Below are 19,635 nucleotides of genomic sequence, written 5' to 3'. Positions count from 1 at the left end.
TCTAATTTAATCAATCCAATGAGGTGTAATGAGATGTCTGTTATGCCATATAATTTATGAGTCCCATTAACTAAAAGAATCTGCCAACTCTCTTTAGAGTTTTTCACTAGAGCGATCTGTGAATGAGAAAACTCTTAGTGGTCCATACAAAATAGATTCCTACTATGCAGAGATTCAGGACATACCATCTATGTTACATAGTAGTCCAGCCCTCTACGATTGACGATTAGGGACCAACAAAGATGCCTAGCTCTCAAAACAATAACAGTTGACCAGTCAAATGTACCACCATTCTCTCCAAGGTAGTCCTGGGTTTGAATGAGTCATTAGGTATTGTTTAACATTAAACTCATAAATTAATTCCAAGTGCTCTTAGCATACAAACTCACTAGCCCAAGCTCCACTCGATGATGCTTTCATAACACAAGGTCGTTTCTTAACCCATTCAAACTACTCGCAGTATAAACCTCAAAACTGACTCAAACATAGTAAAGTAAGATTATAAAATCAAGCCCCAGATGTGTAAAACATCTTAGTATTTTTATTTTATTTATTAGATTCGTATTCTAAGAGACATATATTTTTTTTTCGAAACTCGTTGGGTAAAAAATGAAACAACATAACAATGAATGGCAATATTCATGATCAATTTAATAACTAAGATCAAGAAAGCCATAAATACATGACCAACCATAAATTTATATGTTTAAACACATTGACAACACAACACAACAATGATTAAAGCTTCGTTATTTAAACAAAAATTAGAATAATTATATCATCATTATGAAATCATGGTTCTTTCATGTATTCATTCCCAAAACATAAACCTAACCAATAAACAATTTAGAATTCAATCAAAGCATGATCATCAAACTTTTACAGAGATATTATTACACTAATTGATATAACTATCATAACTTAACTCACTTAACATGTTAATTACAATATAATATAACCATAGGAATAAAACCCCATATCGATTTTGCCTAAATCCCTTTATAAAATATTTTTGCTTGATTTAAACCAAGATTCAAGCCCAAATAAATTTCATAACTTATAAATCATGCTTACAACGTATAAACCCATCATCCATATATTAAATATATTGAAAATAATTTAAAACTATTACTTAATTATGGATTTACTCCTCTTCAAATCGAAACCGATTTTTGCTTTAAGGCTTCAATTATTATTTTTTGTTACACCAATTTTCAAAAATCAAATAGGGTGACATGGATTCACTAAAACCAATTTAAAAAGCCAAAACCAAATCCATTTTTGGTTGTCCAAGGTCTGATCCACCCTTGGTTAAGATCTCAGAATAGTCCCTCACACATATCCCATGCGTTTAGATCGACTCATACCTACGTGTTTAATGTATCTACATCGAAACAAGTCTTTTTGAATCATTGAACTGGATCGAACAAAACTTAAGATGTTTGCACCCTCCTATGGACACCGCAAGCTCCATTAATGAAGTTCCTTCATACTAGCTTTGTGAAGGAGATGAGAGGGAAGAGAGAAGAGATGTGAGAGAAAATCATTAGATGGAGAATGAGGGAATTTGAGAGGGAGAGAGATATAGAAAGAGAAAAGTGAGGTGGGGGGGGGGGGGGGGCGTGAATCCCTCCTCCTATATAGGGTACACCTTGCCTTTTTTTTCTTTCATCTCTTTACAAACCTTTCATTTCTTTTCCCCAATTCCAGCCCTCTTTGTTTCTAAGTTTATTTATTTTCTCCTTGACATTTAACCTACCATATTATATATGTTTTTTTCTAAGTTTTTAAAAGCCTTATTTTGTATATACTACTTGCTATACCAAATCTGGTAACTACATATTTACCTCTTAAAGAGGTTCCAGCCAAGCACAAGAGAGCCCATTAGGGTGGGACACCCTCTATTGTTTCCAATCTGACCAAAAAATAATTTTTGAGAAGTCTTGTTTCCTTCTCTATTAGCCTACCTACATTAATTAAGAAAGTTTTAACTTTCTTAGTCTCTTCGATAAAAGTGTTTCAAACCACATAAGGAGAGCCCACTAGCGTGGGATGTCCCATACTACGTAGTTTCCTACACAAAAAAAACTTGCAAACTTTTTAAATTTTGTGAACACTAGAGAGTTTCCTACACAAAAAAACTTGCAAATTTTTTAAATTTTGTTATTTTAGAAAATCTCTCTTTTCTTTTATTTTCTTTCTTTTTAGCCTAGATCTATTTTAGGCAACTAGAAGATATGACTTAATTAATAAATTTCAATTAGGTATTTTTTTTTAATTTACTATTTTTTTAAATTTTCAATTTGGATTTTTGATCTAATTTTAAACCTTGGATTTCATACCAAATCCAAATCTAAATAAAATTTCAAACCCAATATGGACCCAACTCCACATACTAAATCCAAATTTAAATTCTATTTAAATTTTAATTTACATAAAATTAACCCAATGTTAAATTCAAATTTCATTTTAACTTTTAGTTAAATTTTTAATTTCCTTGAGATTAAATTTTTGAACAAATAACATAATCACTTCTAATCCCAATGCATATTTGCATACCTAAAAATCCATAAATAAGATATAAAAATCATTTTTATTTATTAAATAATCAAAAAAAAATTATGGGTATTACATAAGTAGGCTCCTACTAGTTATACAACCATACCATGTCATGTCATACCATACCATTGGGATTCAAACTTGCAATGTCGGTGACATGCACTCACTCCTCCTCCCAGACAAGTGGAGCCCGAGCGTTTGTTTTGTGAAAGGAAGGAACACTTTTTTTTGAGAGGCCTATAGTTAGGGGTGGCAAAATCTGACCCGACCTACCAACCCGCTTCTTAGCTGGGTTAGGGTTTGGCTTAAACGGATTCGTGTCGTAAACGGGTCGACCCACCTAACCCGTTTATTAAACGGGTCAGGTTCATGTTAGGGGTATGCCAACCCGCCAACCCGTTTGACCCGTTTAATAAATTGGTTAGGCATGCGGGTCAACCCATTTACACAAACACGTCAACCTGCAAGAGAGCAATAGCCAACCCACGTCGCCTGAGCGGCAGCCAGAGGTCACCGGCACCGACAGCCAACCGAAAGGCCACTGACGATGGCAATCGTCCCCCATTAGCATCATGATCAGGGTCAAAGGAAGAAAACGTCGGCCAATGCTTGGTGACCCACGTCGTTTACCAGTGACCATCCGACAACCCTGCGATGGCGGCCTCCGAAAGAGGTCCTTGGAGCCTTCTGTCGACGGTAGCCTGATGGTCAGCCATCGTTGAGACCGAAGAGAGGAAAAGCTTCTTCTACGTCTCTGACGACAACAAACTTCGTCGGCACGATGATGAACCTCGGTGAGACATAGGACATCGTCGGCGAGGCAGTGAGCCCCGATGAGCATCCTATCAGAAAACCCCTTTCCAACAAAAGGGGTTCTGTGTCGGTAGCTACCAGAAAAAACTCGAAAACCCCTGTCAACGTCGTGTAATCGGGTGTCGACCCGACCCATTTATTAAACGGGTTAACCGTGTCGGGTCGGGTTACCCGTTTAATAAACGGATTGTGTTCGGGTTGAGGTATTCTGATCCGCCAACCCGACCCGATTGCCACCCCTACCAGGAGTCATGGACAAACACCCACGGAGAGAGTCAATGGGACCCAGTAGCTTTCGTATGAAACAACGTGTTTCGTATGAAAGTTGGGTCACATGCAGTCATCGTCATCAGCGTGTAAGAAAGACAAATTTAAAAACTTTATCAAAAGCATGCGTGAGAGAGAGAGAGAGATTGAAAAAAGCAACTTTCCCACATGGGGAAGTCGTCTGCTGAATAATGACGTGTCTCGAATCTCTTTTATAGTGTCCATGTGACATATGACTGCCTACTTTAAGGGGGGGCACTGTCTTGCTGGGTCCGCAGGTGGGACCCAAAAGTAATTTATTTTGACGTCTCGGACCAAGCTGATGAAATTATTACCAAATTTTTACAGATGAGCAGTAACCAATTCACAGTTCCTTGTTTTTCATTGTCCCCAAATACCCTCCTCTAATTTCTTTTGTTTTTCTAGTATCAGCCTGAATCGACCCATAAGTATCGTATGGGCAAAAAATCGAGACAGAAATCACCAGAATCGGCTAATTTTTCAAAAAATTTGAAAATAGCCATTTTTAATAATTTTATTATTTTTTGACATGTGTCTTTCCCTGGTTAAAAGTTTCGCGATTCAGATCGATTCACTTCCGGTATCGGGCCCGATTCACCTCCGGTATCGGCCTCGATTCACCTGAATCATTTGAAAAACGATTTCCGGTTTGAGACGACCTGTCTCCATATGGGCGCATCATAACGTGTCCGATCGTGTCACACATAAGTTTTCATCACACAAGGCCAAAATGTATTCATAATTACCACCAACATATTGATAGCATGGTAGATTGAGTTTCTTTTTGTATTTTTGTTTTTGGAACATTCGAAACGTTATCCTTTTAGTTTTGATTACCCTCCACTTTAGTAATTATTGCTCAATCGCAATGCATAAGAAGATTTTTTAAAGAGCTAGTTGCAAAAATCAGTAATCAATAATACCCCAAAATCTATAATAATAATAATAAAAAAACATGTTTCCACATAAACAAAAGCATTCGATCCAATGCATGATTCTAACAAATGAGATATAAATACATTTTGTGAGGTCACATTGAGCAAATGAAACATTTTTTGCTAGTTAATATGATACTATTGTGGGTAGCCTATATTTTAATTACCAACAAAGACATTGGCAAATTATAATGAAATTGTTAAACTTTTGATGACCAAGGCATCCATTTTGCATGATCAACATGACCCTAGACCATAGTGACAAATATCGCGAGATTTATGAAAATCTTGTGATAATATCACGAGAAATTGCCTAAAAGTTTAAAACGGCAATTTCTTGCAAGATTTTCAAAATATTGTGAGATTTATGAACAAAAATAAATACCGCAGTTTAAATGCGATGATATTTATGTTTTAAACGACTATTTATCGTGAAAAACCCATGTATTTTTATTTTTAAATAATTTTTATTAATATTTTCTTATAAAAATAAATTTTAAAATTATTTTTTTATTGCCAAGATTTTGCAAAAAAAAAAACACAAAATTTCTGAAAATTGTTTCAAATTCTCGAAAGTTTTTGAAAAACGAGATTTTTTTCGATTTTAACTTTTGTCACTATGCCTTTAAATTGAGGGGTCGTCTTCAAAAAATACCCTTGTTATTAACAAGAAGTACAGGGGTATCCAAATCAACTCAAACCCGAATTCTCAAGCATAAATATAAAAAATGTCAATATCCCAAATAATATTTGGGTCCGCCAGAACCTGACCCAAGCATAGGCTGAGTTTGAGTTATGACTTTTGCTGGGTAGCTGACCTGACTCAAGTGCTTATATGTATTTTAAGTAAAAATAAACTTCTAAAATTATAGAGATCCAGGTTTGAGATTTCATTTTAGTAACTCGACAAAACCCGAACCCGACACTTTGCTATTGGAATCGGTTTTGAGTACACCTTGATGAGTTGGGTACTTGAACCATTAACAACTCTACAACTAGGTCGGGTTTACCTGAACCTGACCTGGTCCAAACCATATAGGGTCTGGGTATGGTGATAAATAAGACCTGGGTTTGAACCCAAAGGTCAGATTAATACATGAATCTGAGTATAGTTTGTGAAATTTTATACCATACTCAGGCCTGACCTGAGTTTCGATTAAGACCAGCAAATTTTTGATGTAAAAATGATAAAGATATTATTTTACTAGGTATGGTCTGGGTCTTGTTCATGAAGTTCTTATTGGGTCTAGGTATGATTTCTTTTATAGTGAATCCGGTTTGACCCGATTCTGGACCTGATATCATACTAAAAAATCACGTTCAGGTCTGGTTCCACCAGAGTCCCGACCCGTTGACTCCTCTACCCTACCTACGCCGATTCAAACATGCCCCTCATGCTACCCTTCATCATTCTGTCGTCGTACGTTTGAACCACAAAAAAGCAAAAGTTTACACCACACCACACATAACTTTGAACCACACACACACAAAAAAAAAATCAAACACCAACATCAAATTTTGTTGAAAAACTGGAAAAAAAAAGGAAAATCCAACTGTGTGTGTGTGGTATGGGTGAATGATAGAGGGAGAGGTGTGTGTGTGTGTGGATGGGATTGGGAGGGATACGCGGCCCAAAAACGAGTCTGGCCTTCATCAAAACAGTGTCGCCAGAAAATTCGTTTGTGGGGGATTGAAATGTACGTAAGCAAGTCGGCTTCATGGGGTTGTCACTTGTCACCCAACAAAACCGCTCTCTCTCTCTCTCTCTCTTTCTCTCTCTCCAAGAGGAAGAAGAAGAAGAAGGTGACATGACTCTTTCTACGACTTAGGTATCCGACGGAAGCCCGTCGGATTTCACCATCGCCGGCACTTTCCACGATCTTGGTAAGTACCATTTCCGTGGATTTATCTCCCCCCCCCCATCCTCCCCAGCTCTCTTTCTCATTTCCTTTTTCTTTTCTTTTTTTTGCATCTGAATCTTGTTTGGGATGCGCTTATTCTTTTAGATTTTGATATTTTCTTGGGTTTTGACTCTACGGTGCTCTTGGGTCTCTCTCTCTCTCTCTCCTTTTTTTTCTTTACTTGAATCTGTTTGTTTGAAAGAAAACAAAAGATTGAATCTTGTTTTTTGATATGCTTATTCTTTTTATTTGTGATCTTTTCTTTCGCCGATGAAGAATCCAGGAGCGCAAATCGGTGTTTTGATTCTGTGGTTCTCTCTCTCTCTCTCTCGCCGTTGGTGGTGAATCGGTAGCGTAGCCTTGGTTTTGATCCCAAGTGTTCTGTTTGTTTTGATTATCAGTGTGGGGGCTTTTGACTCTTCTCTTCCTTTTTCATGAATTTCCTGTTTGCTTTTTATTGGTTTGATAATCAGGTGGTCCGAAGAAGGGTTTGGCTTAGTTTCCTTGCGGGCAGCGATGGATCGGAAGTTCGTCATCGCTTTTTCTTTGTGGAGTTTGAGGTATTTTCTGGGGTTCGTGGTTGATTTTGGCAGGAGGATTGCGGTTAGGGGAAGAGAAACCTCGGTTAGATAGTAGTGGGATTAGGGATCCTGAGGTAAAAGTTGGATATTTTTCTGGAATCTCGCTTCCTTCTTTGTTCTTTCTTGCAGCGGGCGTGGTTAAATTGTGATGGGCAGGCCAAGCGGGTTAAGAATTTCTTCCTTTCTTGGTGGAATTGATGGGTTCGGATGGAAGGTGTAGGTAGATTCTTTATTTGAATTATAGGGAGTAGGGAAGGTGGTGGGCTTTGTCCCAGAGATGGGATTGACTCGGGTTTCGTCTGATGAAATTGATGATGAAATCGCAATATCATCACCAAATGGATTTTGTATCAATGATTGTGAACTGGAGGGGTTGTGTGGAAAGATGGGGGAAAGTGGGATCATGGGGGACACTTCATTCTATGGCCAGGGGTTTTGTGGATCATCTAATGGCGAGTTTCAGAGAAACCCAGCCCTGGAATTGCCGATGGGCAACGATGGATTGTTTCCTATCATGAATGTGGTTGATGGTGGGGCTGTGAATGGGTGCAGAGTCTGCAGACTGAGGAACGGTTCAAATGACAAACTTGGCTGGTTTACACTCAAGACGGGGAGAGATGTGCATTGCCCGGTTTCAAGGGTTGTGGGTTTTGAATCTAGCGGCACGAGTTTGTCAGTTCATGGGTCTGGAATGAGTGATTCTGATAGAATGAACTCGTCCTCTATAATGTGTATACCGGAAAAGTCAGGTGGTACAATTGAATCACAGGCTAGGAAGCGCATATTGTCCCCTCTTAATGGTATGCTGCACTCAAAACAGTTCAATGGTGATCTTTTGGATATTGATATACCAAGAGGATGTGAAACCTTTAACAAGGCTCCAACTGTTCAAACAGATCGGGATTATAGTATGTCTATGATGCAGGATAGTAAGAAAGCTAATGTTGGTGATGGGAACCATCTGAATGGCTCCTTGCCCTGGTCTATATCTAGATGTTACAGATGCAATCCCGTGTTAGATAGCAGTAAATTGAATCCTCTTGTTTTTACAGATGGTCCGTTGCTGGATGATGAAGAACCCACTGATCATTTTTGTGCAATGCCTGGAATTCTCCCCTATAAAGAAATAGGTGGAGTAAGGATTCAGGCGGGGGCAATAGCCACATCTCCTAGTAAGGTCTCACCACCTCTATCTTTGTCTCCTCTTGGCCGTAAAATTCATGATAGAAAGCTTCATGAAAAGGTTGAAGATAACTTTATTGATCATGAAGACGGGTTTGGTATCACAAGCAAGTCATTTCAAGAGTTTGGAATTTTTCAAAAAGATTCAGCTCCGTGCATTGCAGACTGTAACTCTGTTGATGCTCAGACTTGGTATTCCAATGTTACCACTTTGCCGCACACTGCAAAATTGATACGAAACCTGTCTGGGCTTCCTGTTCGAAGGTCTTTGGTTGGTTCATTTGAAGAGTCTCTGTTATCGGGCAGGTTGTCATCCAGCAAAACCAGCAAGGTCTGTTCATGTTGCAAACACCTCAAAGAAGATTCTTCTGTGATTTCAAAAGTTTGATTACTTTGGAATTGCAACTTATTGGTTATTATATATGAATATTTGTTGTTTTTGGAATGATACAGTGTTTCCAGCTCTTTTTTTTTATGATATTTATGTTAGTTATCAACCTGTTTAGTGGGTCTTCCTTCTTCTGGTTCATTTTTTGCCATGAAATCTTGCATCTTATATGTGGCGATGGATTTTTTTTTGTTTTTGCTTGTGTTTTATTTCATTTTCAGTGTATCCTCAAATTGTCTTCTTCTCTTTACTATTTTCATTTGTCTTTCCCTTCTTAATTTTATTTTTAATTTTTTGCAGGGAATAGATGGCTTTTTAGCTGTTCTTAGTGTGACTGGAGGGAGTTTTTCTCCACCTTCTCAGAAACTACCTTTTTCTGTAACCAGTGTAGATGGCGATAGCTGCTTATTATATTATGCATCTATTGATCTTGGAGGCAATGCACCTGGAAACAAATGCAAAGGTCCACAGTTGAAGAGAAGCTTAAGCAATGGGGATTCTTGGTCTTCCAAAAGTCGTATACGGATCCCAATGACAGGACGAATACAACTGGTACTGGGTTCCTTAACCCTCAAAACTGATTGTTGATCAAGTAAGTTAGGTTGGTTGTCTTGTGCTTATGATGCATGCATGTGTTTCTCTAAGCTGAATAATTCTGATAATAACACAATTAACTAGGCTAATACACCTCTGGTTATGTTTTGGGGTTATCACGAAAAGAATTCTAAATTCTTTTCCCACTTTTTTCTTTCCCAGTTCGACATTCCCTCATTTAAGCTTTTCAGGTGTCAGCCTTGTTGCTGATGCAAAAACCAACTCATATGGCAACTCTGTATTTTTTTGGTCGCCCATCAAGGATGGATGATTGGTTTGTGCCCATGGTCCATACATGTAATTTTGTGCAAGGCCTGTTATTCTTGCATTTACCGTACTATCTTAACAACAAATTTTACAGCTATTATATGGCATACAAATTCATGCTTATGGCTGGACATGGTTATATGCAGTACTAAGTCAGGATTCTCCAACAATTATTATTACTAAAACACTAAAAGGTGAGGTGCTAGTGCTTGAGTTGCTTTCCTAGTTGCCTTTGTGCATTTTCTTTTAGGTTTCTCAGAGTTTTGTGCAAAATGTGCTTTATAATTATGTGTGTCATTCTAATCTGTGCTAGTTGGTCAGTGTATTCTTTGTCTCAGTCTTGGCATTAAATCTTTACTTTGCAATGTAGCTTTCATAGTTTCAATATATTAATAAAGCTTGGGGCTGATAAAGCATATCTCAGCATTTGATCATAACTCTGATGCTTATCTTCACGATACAATTAGGACTATGGTTGATTCCACTTTACAGATTGTCTTTCTGCCCTTTTAATGCTCTGTATTGCTCAGCCGATGGTTTTGATACAACCTCACTAAAATGACTCCAAACTTTGAAATTTGAAAGAACAATTAATGTATCACATTCTTCAAGGATAAGATGTGATCCAATGCTATGTCGAGAGACTTGATTGAAATTCTATGTGTGTTCTATAATGGGAATGATCTAATCCGCAATTTCTTTTTATTTCTACTACTAAAAAATAACTCTATTTTTGGTTATATATGGGATTGGAAGTTGACAAGCTGTTAACCATTGGACTAAGGTTTATCTGTTGATTGTGATGGGTTTACAATTGATTGTTCTATATTATTAGATCCATGAGTTGATGATGTGCTTTTTGAACATTCCAGGTCCTCAGTAATCCAGAGAAGACACCGCTGCACACCTTTTTTTGCAACTATGATTTGAGTGACATGCCTGTTGGGACCAAGGTATGCGACTGTTGGAGTACATGTTCAAGTCTTTGTATTCATGTATTCTACAATGCAATCAACATAAACCTGTGAAGTAAGATACTTGAAAGAATGCAATGCCATGCATAATTGTCAAATTTTCATATTTTTCTACTTAGTTCTATCACAGTTATATTTCATGTATTATAAGTTCTACTTCTAACCTTTATTACTATGCCATGGACACTTCACTTAGCATGACTCTTGCGTTGACATGGCATGACATTGGATACATCATGATACTTCATGGGCATAGTCAAACATATGACAGACATGATCTGTGCCCGTAACTTCACCTGTTTATTTTATGGTCGTGATCCTTTATTTTATGGCTACTTGTGCTTTGTTCTTTTAAAATTTGAAATTGATTTCGTTGCATTTGTTTTTCAACTTGGACTTGTTATGTAACATTTAAAATTTGCAACTTACCTTGTGGAGAAGGATTTAGCTTCTTTGGTCTTGCTCCTTTTAGGAGGTTTTGATCGTGTGGAACATATGAATGAAGGTGCTAATAAAGTAAGTTCAATTGAGACATTTTGCTTTATGTATGACTAATAAATGGTGCTGCAGTTGCCTTCTTCAATGCATGCCTTTCAAAGTGAGAGAATCATAGCCTTGTCGTTCACATTTGTTGGCATAGAGCTGCATTACAACAATAATTTAGCCTGGGAGTCCTTGAGTTTACGCAAACAAATTTATGTTCAGTGTCCTCACCATTTTGAGGCAGGATAGCGTAAGCAGTGGACCTATCAAAACTTTGCAGCTGGCATATGGTAAAAGTACTGGAGACAATCACATAAAAACATGTAACCTGCACACATTATTGTTTGTCTGCTGGCTTGTATAGGGCAGCAGCTTCAAAATGCTTTCCTGTTTTTACTAATATGGTCCAAAGAAGAAAATTTAGTTACAGTTGTTGTCAGTGGATTCCCAGTACTTATGCCAGTGGTAGTCTTTGACATTGTTAATAAAACAAACAGATGTTTGTAACGATAGATACTCAAATTATGGTGTATTTTGATTTGTGATACAGACCTTTATGCATTAAAAGGTCACTCTGGCCTCATCTTCTGAGAGATGGAAATTGCAGACGATTAAAGATGTGGTTTACATAGAAAGAAATTTAGAGAAATTTCATTTCTGTCTGCTTTATTATAATGTTTTGTCCAACAATATTTTCTACATGTATATTTCATTGCTTTCTGAACAAAAATTATAGAATAGATACTTATTGTGGTGTGTTTTAATTTGTGCTATAGACCTTTATGCGTCAAAAGGTCACCCTGGCCTCATCCTCTAGTTTGGCCAGAGAAGGAAATTGCAATGTCGCACAGAAAAGTGTTCATATTGCTCTTTCAGGCTCAGAAAGAAGCCGCACTGTACAGCTTCATGCAGAACCTGCTGGTTCTAATGGTCACTGTATGTTTACAATGAGGTCTGAGGAACAGCATTCTGAAAATATGGCGAGAGAAATATCCCATTATATGGGTTGTTTATATTCTGAGTCACAGCAGTTCAATTTACCTAACGCTTCAGAAGGGAAAGGAGTAAATTCATCTTTTTTTGTACCAAGAAGCTGTCCCAACACTCCTAATGTGGTTGACCTTGATGTGAAGTTGGAGAGTATAAATGAACTTTGCAACAGTAATTATCATAAGACTGACAACGAGGAATTCAGCCCAATGGATATATGCCAGGAAGTTGTAAAAAAACATGTAAATAGTTCCACAAAATTGAATGAAAGTTCTGCTGCTGTGGGTGTTTTAAGATATGCTCTGCATCTTCGCTTTGTATGCCTCTCCAAGAAATCTGTGAGGTCAATCCAGAGGTGCAAGTCAGACCCATTATCTGTACCTCGTGATCTGGACAGTGACGGTGAAAGGCGCTTTTACTTATACAATGACTTAAGGGTAGTGTTTCCTCAACGGCATGCAGATTCAGATGAAGGGAAGGTACGAAATTTCTTTGTGTGCCTTTTTCAGTATGAAAGATTGTTCTGGTTGATGCATCCATACTCTTGGTTAGAATTGGAGGATGATTAACTTCTAGAGTGCGTCAGTGAAGTTGTGATAGTAACATATCAGAACTCTGCTCAACTAAACTTAATGTAAGGCAATTGTCTTTTTGAAAGTAGTCGCTTAGTATTGTGGGAGAAAGCAAAAATAGGCTAGTTACCCCATGATTATTCCTATGGGAAATCAGCTCTACAATTATCAGAATAAGTGTTACATTGTTGGCCTGATTCTTGGTCAAAATGTATCCTGCTTTGGCTACTTGATCCTCAATGCTTTCTCTAATGAAATGCTGATTCATATCAATATAATAATATCGTATGATTTTTCATGGTTTGGCTACTTGATCATCGATGCTTTCCTTAATTAAATGATGGTTCATATCAATATCCTATTATTCTCAATGGTTATTCATGTAGTGTTTCGTGGTTGGTTCTTTTGATGCAGTTGCATGTGGAGCATCATTTTCCAGCGGATCCAAAATACTTCGATATCAGCCACTGACCTCTGGAGCGTCCAGCTTGGTGTCTTGAGCTGATTTGTATATAACAAAATATCAGCCCACTATCTTAGTGGGTCAGTCATCATAATCTGTAAATAATTGCAATTTCAATAATAAGATTAGTTCATTTCCTCAAATCTCTTGTTGACAAGCTGCTGCACTTTCCACTGGAAATGTGGGTTTTGTACGTTTGTCAGTTTTCATTTCTTCTGCATCACTTTTTCATCAAGGGTTCTTGCAGGTTTTAATCCAACCAGGTTGTAGTTAGGGCCATTCAAGTTGGCTCACCTTTGGGCATTTGCAGAAAGCTTTAGTAGATGGGGATAGAGTTGGTTAATAGTGAGGGGCTCTGTTTTGTGAAGCCTTCTATCCCTATGGGAAGACTCAAGCTTTTGCTTTAAACTTGTCTGACAATCTGAAAAGAATAGCTGGGCAATGGTTGTTGTACTGCATAGTGTGATTTCCTGGATCTTTTGCCTTGCTTTTTTCTGGATAAGTGGGGTGCTGCTCTGCATTCCAGACGATGAGGCATTTGTGATTTTCCTGAGAAATCATATGATGTCCCAATCGTGCTGTTTGGGAGCTGGAGATGGGAGAAGAGATGGTATTAATTGAGGGTTTTAATTAATACTACTTACCCCAACAGGTGTTTGGGAACCTTGTTTTGGTAGATGATAATGGTGCTCAAAAGTGGAGCAGGAGTGGAGATGACCCATTTTTAACTACATCTTCACAAGGATGTAATTGACAACTCCAACTTCATCTCTTTTTTTTTTCTCCACTCCCATCATCCTCGCATCTCTTTTCCAACATTGGCTCCCAAACAGGGTCAAGTCTTGCCAACGGGCATGCTTCTCGCTCTTAACAGCGTCTAATCTTATCGTCGTTACTGATTGCCAATTATGCATCAGTTATATCTGCAAGTCCTGAAAGTCCTACAAACCTGATGTTAACACGGTTAGCTTGCTTTTTAAGGGGCGCATGTTTGTTTTTGAAGGTCGAAATCTGATCTGTTCCTTTACTGTATGTGTTCATGAAGTATTGGAGTGTAGCTACCACAAGGGACAGGACCTCCCTCACCCACAAGGGTCGCTCATTTGGTAGGGGTGACTTGTGAATGTCACCAAGTTGATGGAATATCACAACTTTGAAATCCACAGGTGGCATCCCTTGCCGCAAGGTTGAAGCTGGATGTAATCTTCGGTAGGCATGGAGAGACTTCAAGGGCTTTTACCAACGGGCGGTCGGTGATGGGGAGTTTTTTCTCTTTGGTTATCCAGAAAGAAAAAGAGCAGGACCTTCATCTCCAGCCATTGAGAGTACCAGGTCGCCTGTCATGGCAATATATGCAAAGGACATAGACTCCCTTGCATGGTATGTGAGAGTTGGCCAATGCAGGACTATGGGTATTGGGTCAGAAATAGAAAGACAGAGGAGATAACCAATGAGTTGTAGCTATAGTGCAATTCAGTTCTACTCATCCCCATCTTCAAAACCCTCTTTGGGATTTCATTAATACCAGTTTTGATCCAATCAGCCTCCATAAATATGATCTACATCATTCATTTAATGAAGATCAACATTTAAATGGATGAAATCCGACTTAGATGCAGAAATTTTTGGCAATTCAAAGATTATGTTTGACAAAGATTAACCACTGCAAGAGTTGCCTGCATGGCCAGTAGGGTGGTTGTGAAGTGATGACACCAGATCAAACCCCATTAGCGCACGAGTGTGTCCCTAGCTTTCAAATGTAGGTCACGTAAGGCAGGATGGTCGCGGGACCCCACCTTGAGTTTTTCCTAAGTTCGGCGAGAATTCCTCGTCATAAAAAAGGACAAAAAACACAATTCGGTGATCCATTGGTCGATTCTCATTAGATCGAACATGCTGAATCCATCCATGGGGTCAATTTTGACCAAACAATTTGCATCATGAGATTTCAAGGGAGTATGAAGATAGGGGATGAGTGGAACCTAACACTGAAGCAAGGAGAGATGGGTTGGAGTAGTGGCACCATCTCTCTCTCTCTTTCTCTTTCTATGTTAAGGCATGATATCTCTCACTTCTCTTATTATTGGAAAAATTTCATTTAGGGGCTAACCTTTTGTTAAATGATCTGGTAGCTAACTTGTTTAAAAGTTTGCAAAATTTTCATGAAGAATTAGTATTATGGCAGAAAAGTTTGTGGTTGGATTAATATGCTTAGTAATCAAGAACTTAGCCTTCATTACAAGAAATAAGTGAGTTCATATAAGCTGTGATAGAGTTCTTATGATAACTAGTCGTGGAATCACAAGATTATGCAAGGCTTGATATACTTGTCAACATGAGGCGGTGCTAGGAATTTAAGCTAGGTTGGGAACAAATGCACAGTAAAAAGGGAAAAATAATTTTTATGGCAAAAAACTATACTAGCAAGTGTAAAAAAAAATTTGAGAACTCATGTTCATAATTAGAAACCTTGGTTGAAACTAAACAACTTGCTTTCAAAAGTAAAAGAAATTATTTAAGAACTACAAAGTACCACAATAAGTATATTTTAAAATATGGGCTTTTTTTTATATAAAGACCAAATAAAGTATCTTCCACAGTATGATTAAGCTCAAGTTTTGATCTTAAAATTTGTTCACCAAGTCATGACAGAGAGTTCTTATAATAACTAGATTATGTAACAGGTTTGATATACATGTCAACCAGTGGCGGAGCTAGGAATTTAGTAAAAAGGAAAAATAATTTTTATGACAATAAACTATGCTAGCAATTGTAAAAAAAAATTTGGGAAACTAGGGAGAGTGGCATGTTCATAATTAGGAACTTTGGTTGAAACTAAACAACTTGTTTTCAAAAATCAAGAAAATTATTTAAGAACTACAAAGTACCATAACAAGTATACTTCAAAATTTAGGTTTTTTTTTTTTATATAAAGACCAAAGAAAGTATCTTCCATGCATAATATAGTGTGATTAAGCTCAAGTTTTGATCTTAAATTTTATTCAGCAAGACGTGACAGAGTTCTTATGATAACTAGTCTTGGAATCACAAGATTATGCAATAGGCTTGATATACATGTCAACTAGAGGCGGAGGTAGGAATTTAAGCTATGGTGGGTATAAATGCACAATAAAAAGGAAAAAATAAAATTTATGGTAACAAACTATACTAGCAAGTGTAATTTTTTTTTGAGAAACTACATAGTGTCATGTTCATAATTAGGAACCTTGGTCAAAACTAAAACACTTGTTTTCAAAATTAAAAAATTTTATTTAAGAACTACAAGTACCATAATAAGTATACTTCAAAATTTAGTTTTTTTTTTATATAAAGACCAAAGATAGTATCTTAATCTTTCAAAAAATCTACACAAGACATCATAAATACTTTATAAATAATTAAAAAAATACAACCTACTCAAAACAAAGAGGAACATAAAACATATTTAACATCAAATAGTTACTCTAACAAATACCTTTTATAAGTAAATATTTATTTTATTTAAAAATAAAAAAATCTAAATTTTATTCAGCAAAAACATAAAAAACTCTAAAACCTAAATTTTATTCATGTTAATTAAAAAGAACAAAAATATTAAATTAAATATTTATCTTATTAAAAAACAAAATAAAATATAAATTCTATTAAAAATACAAAAAATCTAAAATCTAATTAAATATTCATGTTATTTAAAAAAAACTACATAAAAACCTCAATCCTAGCAAACATCATTCATGGTTTTTATATATAAACTAATTGAAATAAAAAATAACAAACCCCTAAAATTTTAACTAAAAGAAAGCATGTGAATCATGTATAATATTGATTAAAAAATATAAAAATAACTAATTAATATTCATCTCATTAAATATCTAAATGTTAATTAAAAAAGATACAAAAAAACCTTAAACTTAAAAGCTAATTGAAACCCTAATTCTTACATCATCAATTATGCACTTATGGTAATCAAGCATGTAGAATCATGTTTAATGTTAATTAAAAAATATAAAAATACCTAAATTAAATATTCATCTTATTTTAAAAATAAAAATCTAAATGCTATTTGAAAAAATTATAAAAAAAATCTAAATTCTAATTAAATATTCATGCTATTTAAAATAAAACTAAATAAATAATTAAATCCTAGCAAACATTATTCATAGTTTTCATACATAAAGTAATTGAAACAAAAAATAACAAAACCTTCAATTTTTTAACTAAAATCAAGCATGTGAATCATGTATGATTAGGGGTGGCAAAATCTGACACGACCCGCCAATCCGCTTCTTAGGCGGGTTCATGTTTGGCTTAAACGGGATGACCTGCCTAAACCGTTTATTAAACGGGTCGGGTTCGTGTTAGGGGTATGCCAACCCGGCTGACCCGTTTAATAAACGGGTTAGGTGGGCGGGTCAACCCGTTTATCCAAACCCGACCCGCCAACCCGTTTACCCGACCCGACCCGTTTATTAAATGGGTTAACCGTGTCATGTCGGGTTACCCGTTTAATAAATGGGTCGGGTTCGTGTTTGCCACAACTGACCCGTTTAATAAATGACTCGGGTTTATGGTGAGGTATGCTGACCCGTCAACCCTCTGACCCGACCCGCCAACCCGACCACTTTGCCACCCCTATGTATGATGTTGATTAAAAAAATACAAAAGTAACTAATTAATATTCATCTTATTAAAAACATAAATGCTAATAAAAAAAATACAAAAAACTCTAAACCTAAATGCTAATCTAAACACTATTTCATAAATTATCGATTATCCGTTTATGCCCTAAACACGGGGAAGAGTAGACTTCGTCCTGTGCACCCGCTGTGACAACTGTGCGCTGGACGATTGTGCTGCAATGGGGTTGGGCCATAAGGGGAGAGGGCCACACAAAAAACTCGAGAGATAGGGGTGGAGGCTGGGAGCGAATAGAGAGAGAAAGAAAGAGAGAGTGGGGGGCCTGGTTGTGGGGTCACAGGCAGGGGCGTATCCGTGGAGAGAGGGACACGTGGGGTCGCAGGAAGGGCAGAGAGAGAGAGAGAGAGAGAGAGAGAGAGAGAGAGAGAGAGAGAGAGAGAGAGAGAATTTGCTTAGGCAGAGGGTATCGGGGAATGACTCTGGGTTTGTACTGGGGTGATATTTTGGTAATTTATTTTAACTGAACACCCTTAGAGCACTTCTGAACCTATGAATTGCTTTCTCACTCAAGAAAGTAGTTCATTTTTTCTCAAGCCTGATTTGAAGTTGGCAACCATGTGATTTATTTTTCTCGTGGGAAGTAACACACATGGACATGTAATTTTCATAGGTGAGAAACGTTTCTTGTGAAAGTTTTTTTTTTTTACACTCCTTGTCTCGAGATAGCAATTCTCAGTTACTTTCTCAGGCCACTGACATACATAGTAGTTTGAGGCTGTTGTTTGGTGCAATGCTTACATGCTCAGCTGGTGAAAGCAGCCATCAAGTTGGATGGGTCAGATTTCAGCCTGGTTCGGTCCGGGGCAAGGCTTAGATCCCGGGCCAGGCATGGCCCACCTGAACCAAAAGGGCTATGATGGTGTGGCCCAGGTCCATTTTCACTACTGGCCCTTTGATGGAGGGCTGAAACAGGGTGTACCGGGTCCAAGATCCATTTTTGGGTCTATTTTGTGTTTGGACTTCTTTTAATATTTGGATTAGGCCTGGATCCGTATTAGATTAGGGTTTTCTCCAATTTCCTATAAATATTCATTGTAGAAGGTTTACTTTCAGAGATGAAATGAATTATGATGATTTTTTTTTTAGTTTATTTTTTTTGCGAGATTTTCAAACCGTGACAAATATCGTGATATTTACATTTTTATCAGCTATTTATCTTGAAAAACCCCAAGTTTTTTATTTTTAAATGTGTTTTATTTATATTTTCTTATAAAAAATAAAATTTTTTTATTTCCAAGATTTTGCCAAAAAAATGCGAGATTCATAAAAAAATTTCAAAATCTCCCGATTTTTTTATTGCTGATATTTTGCCATTTTAAACTTTTACCACTATGAGTTAAGGTAAGGTAGTGTAGGCTTAGATTGTAGCATTGTTTTTGGTGAATCAGGCAACCGATTTGCATCGCCCTTTCAGCCCGTTCACAAGCTAGGACATGTGGGCATGGGATTTTTGAATTTTAATTGATAGAAAAATACTTTAATATTTCAATAATTTAATATTTAAATATATGATTTTAATATAATAATAATAAAATATTAAAATAATTAGTGCACGTATCAGTGTCCGCTCATGACCAGTCGTGTCACCAGGGATTATATTAATATCCAGACCATGACATGTATCAGTAACTAGCGTGAAAAGATCAGGTGCAATATGATCGCACAAATATTTGTGGATTAAGCACCTGATCACCTTTCATCTTTGGGACAGGCTTGTCAGTTGTGGGGCCCAAGGCCTGATGGACGGCAATCAGGTGCTTAACGCACAAATTTTGTGCCATGTGATTGCACTAGACCCCGACTCGAATCTTTTCCCAGGGATTTTCTCAACAAATAAAACCTCATGATAAATTGGATTTATTTTGAGATAATATCAGGTAAATGACGTATTTCTACTCAAGAGATAAACTGTAAACATATTAAAGACTAAAGAGAGGAAAAAAATTA

The 19,635-nt window shown here is 36.9% G+C and overlaps 1 protein-coding gene across 2 annotated transcripts; it reads left to right on the top strand.

Annotated features, from left to right (window-relative positions):
- The first annotated feature begins 6,152 nt into the window (after positions 1-6,152).
- Positions 6,153-13,133, top strand: LOC149851474 (uncharacterized). 2 transcript variants are annotated; one of them, XM_090000849.1, is made up of 7 exons: positions 6,280-6,479; positions 6,773-6,845; positions 6,970-8,590; positions 8,948-9,199; positions 10,381-10,461; positions 11,742-12,434; positions 12,942-13,133. In XM_090000849.1, exons 3-7 carry the CDS (start codon positions 7,355-7,357, stop codon positions 12,996-12,998), a joined length of 2,319 nt encoding a protein of 772 aa, XP_089856975.1. In that variant the 5' UTR covers positions 6,280-6,479; positions 6,773-6,845; positions 6,970-7,354; the 3' UTR covers positions 12,999-13,133. The 2 variants fall into 2 exon arrangements, with proteins under 2 accessions (XP_089856980.1, XP_089856975.1); XM_090000854.1 differs by lacking the exon at positions 6,773-6,845 and having other exon boundaries at positions 6,153-6,479.
- The last annotated feature ends 6,502 nt before the right edge of the window (positions 13,134-19,635 follow it).

The sequence above is a fragment of the Nuphar pumila genome, chromosome 1 (assembly GCF_984573655.1).
Source record: "Nuphar pumila chromosome 1, dmNupPumi1.hap1.1, whole genome shotgun sequence".
In the NCBI taxonomy this organism is placed as follows: Eukaryota; Viridiplantae; Streptophyta; class Magnoliopsida; order Nymphaeales; family Nymphaeaceae; genus Nuphar; species Nuphar pumila.
Note: the sequence above shows the minus strand (reverse complement) of the source record. Positions and strands in the feature narration are given on the sequence as shown.

Excerpts from the sequence above, each read along its gene's own strand:
- LOC149851474 (XM_090000854.1), top strand. The coding sequence starts at position 7,355 with ATGGGATTGACTCGGGTTTCGTCTGATGAAATTGATGATGAAATCGCA. Across the intron at positions 10,462-11,741 it reads ACATGCCTGTTGGGACCAAG|ACCTTTATGCGTCAAAAGGT; the intron begins GTATGCGACTGT and ends TTTGTGCTATAG. Across the intron at positions 12,435-12,941 it reads CAGATTCAGATGAAGGGAAG|TTGCATGTGGAGCATCATTT; the intron begins GTACGAAATTTC and ends CTTTTGATGCAG.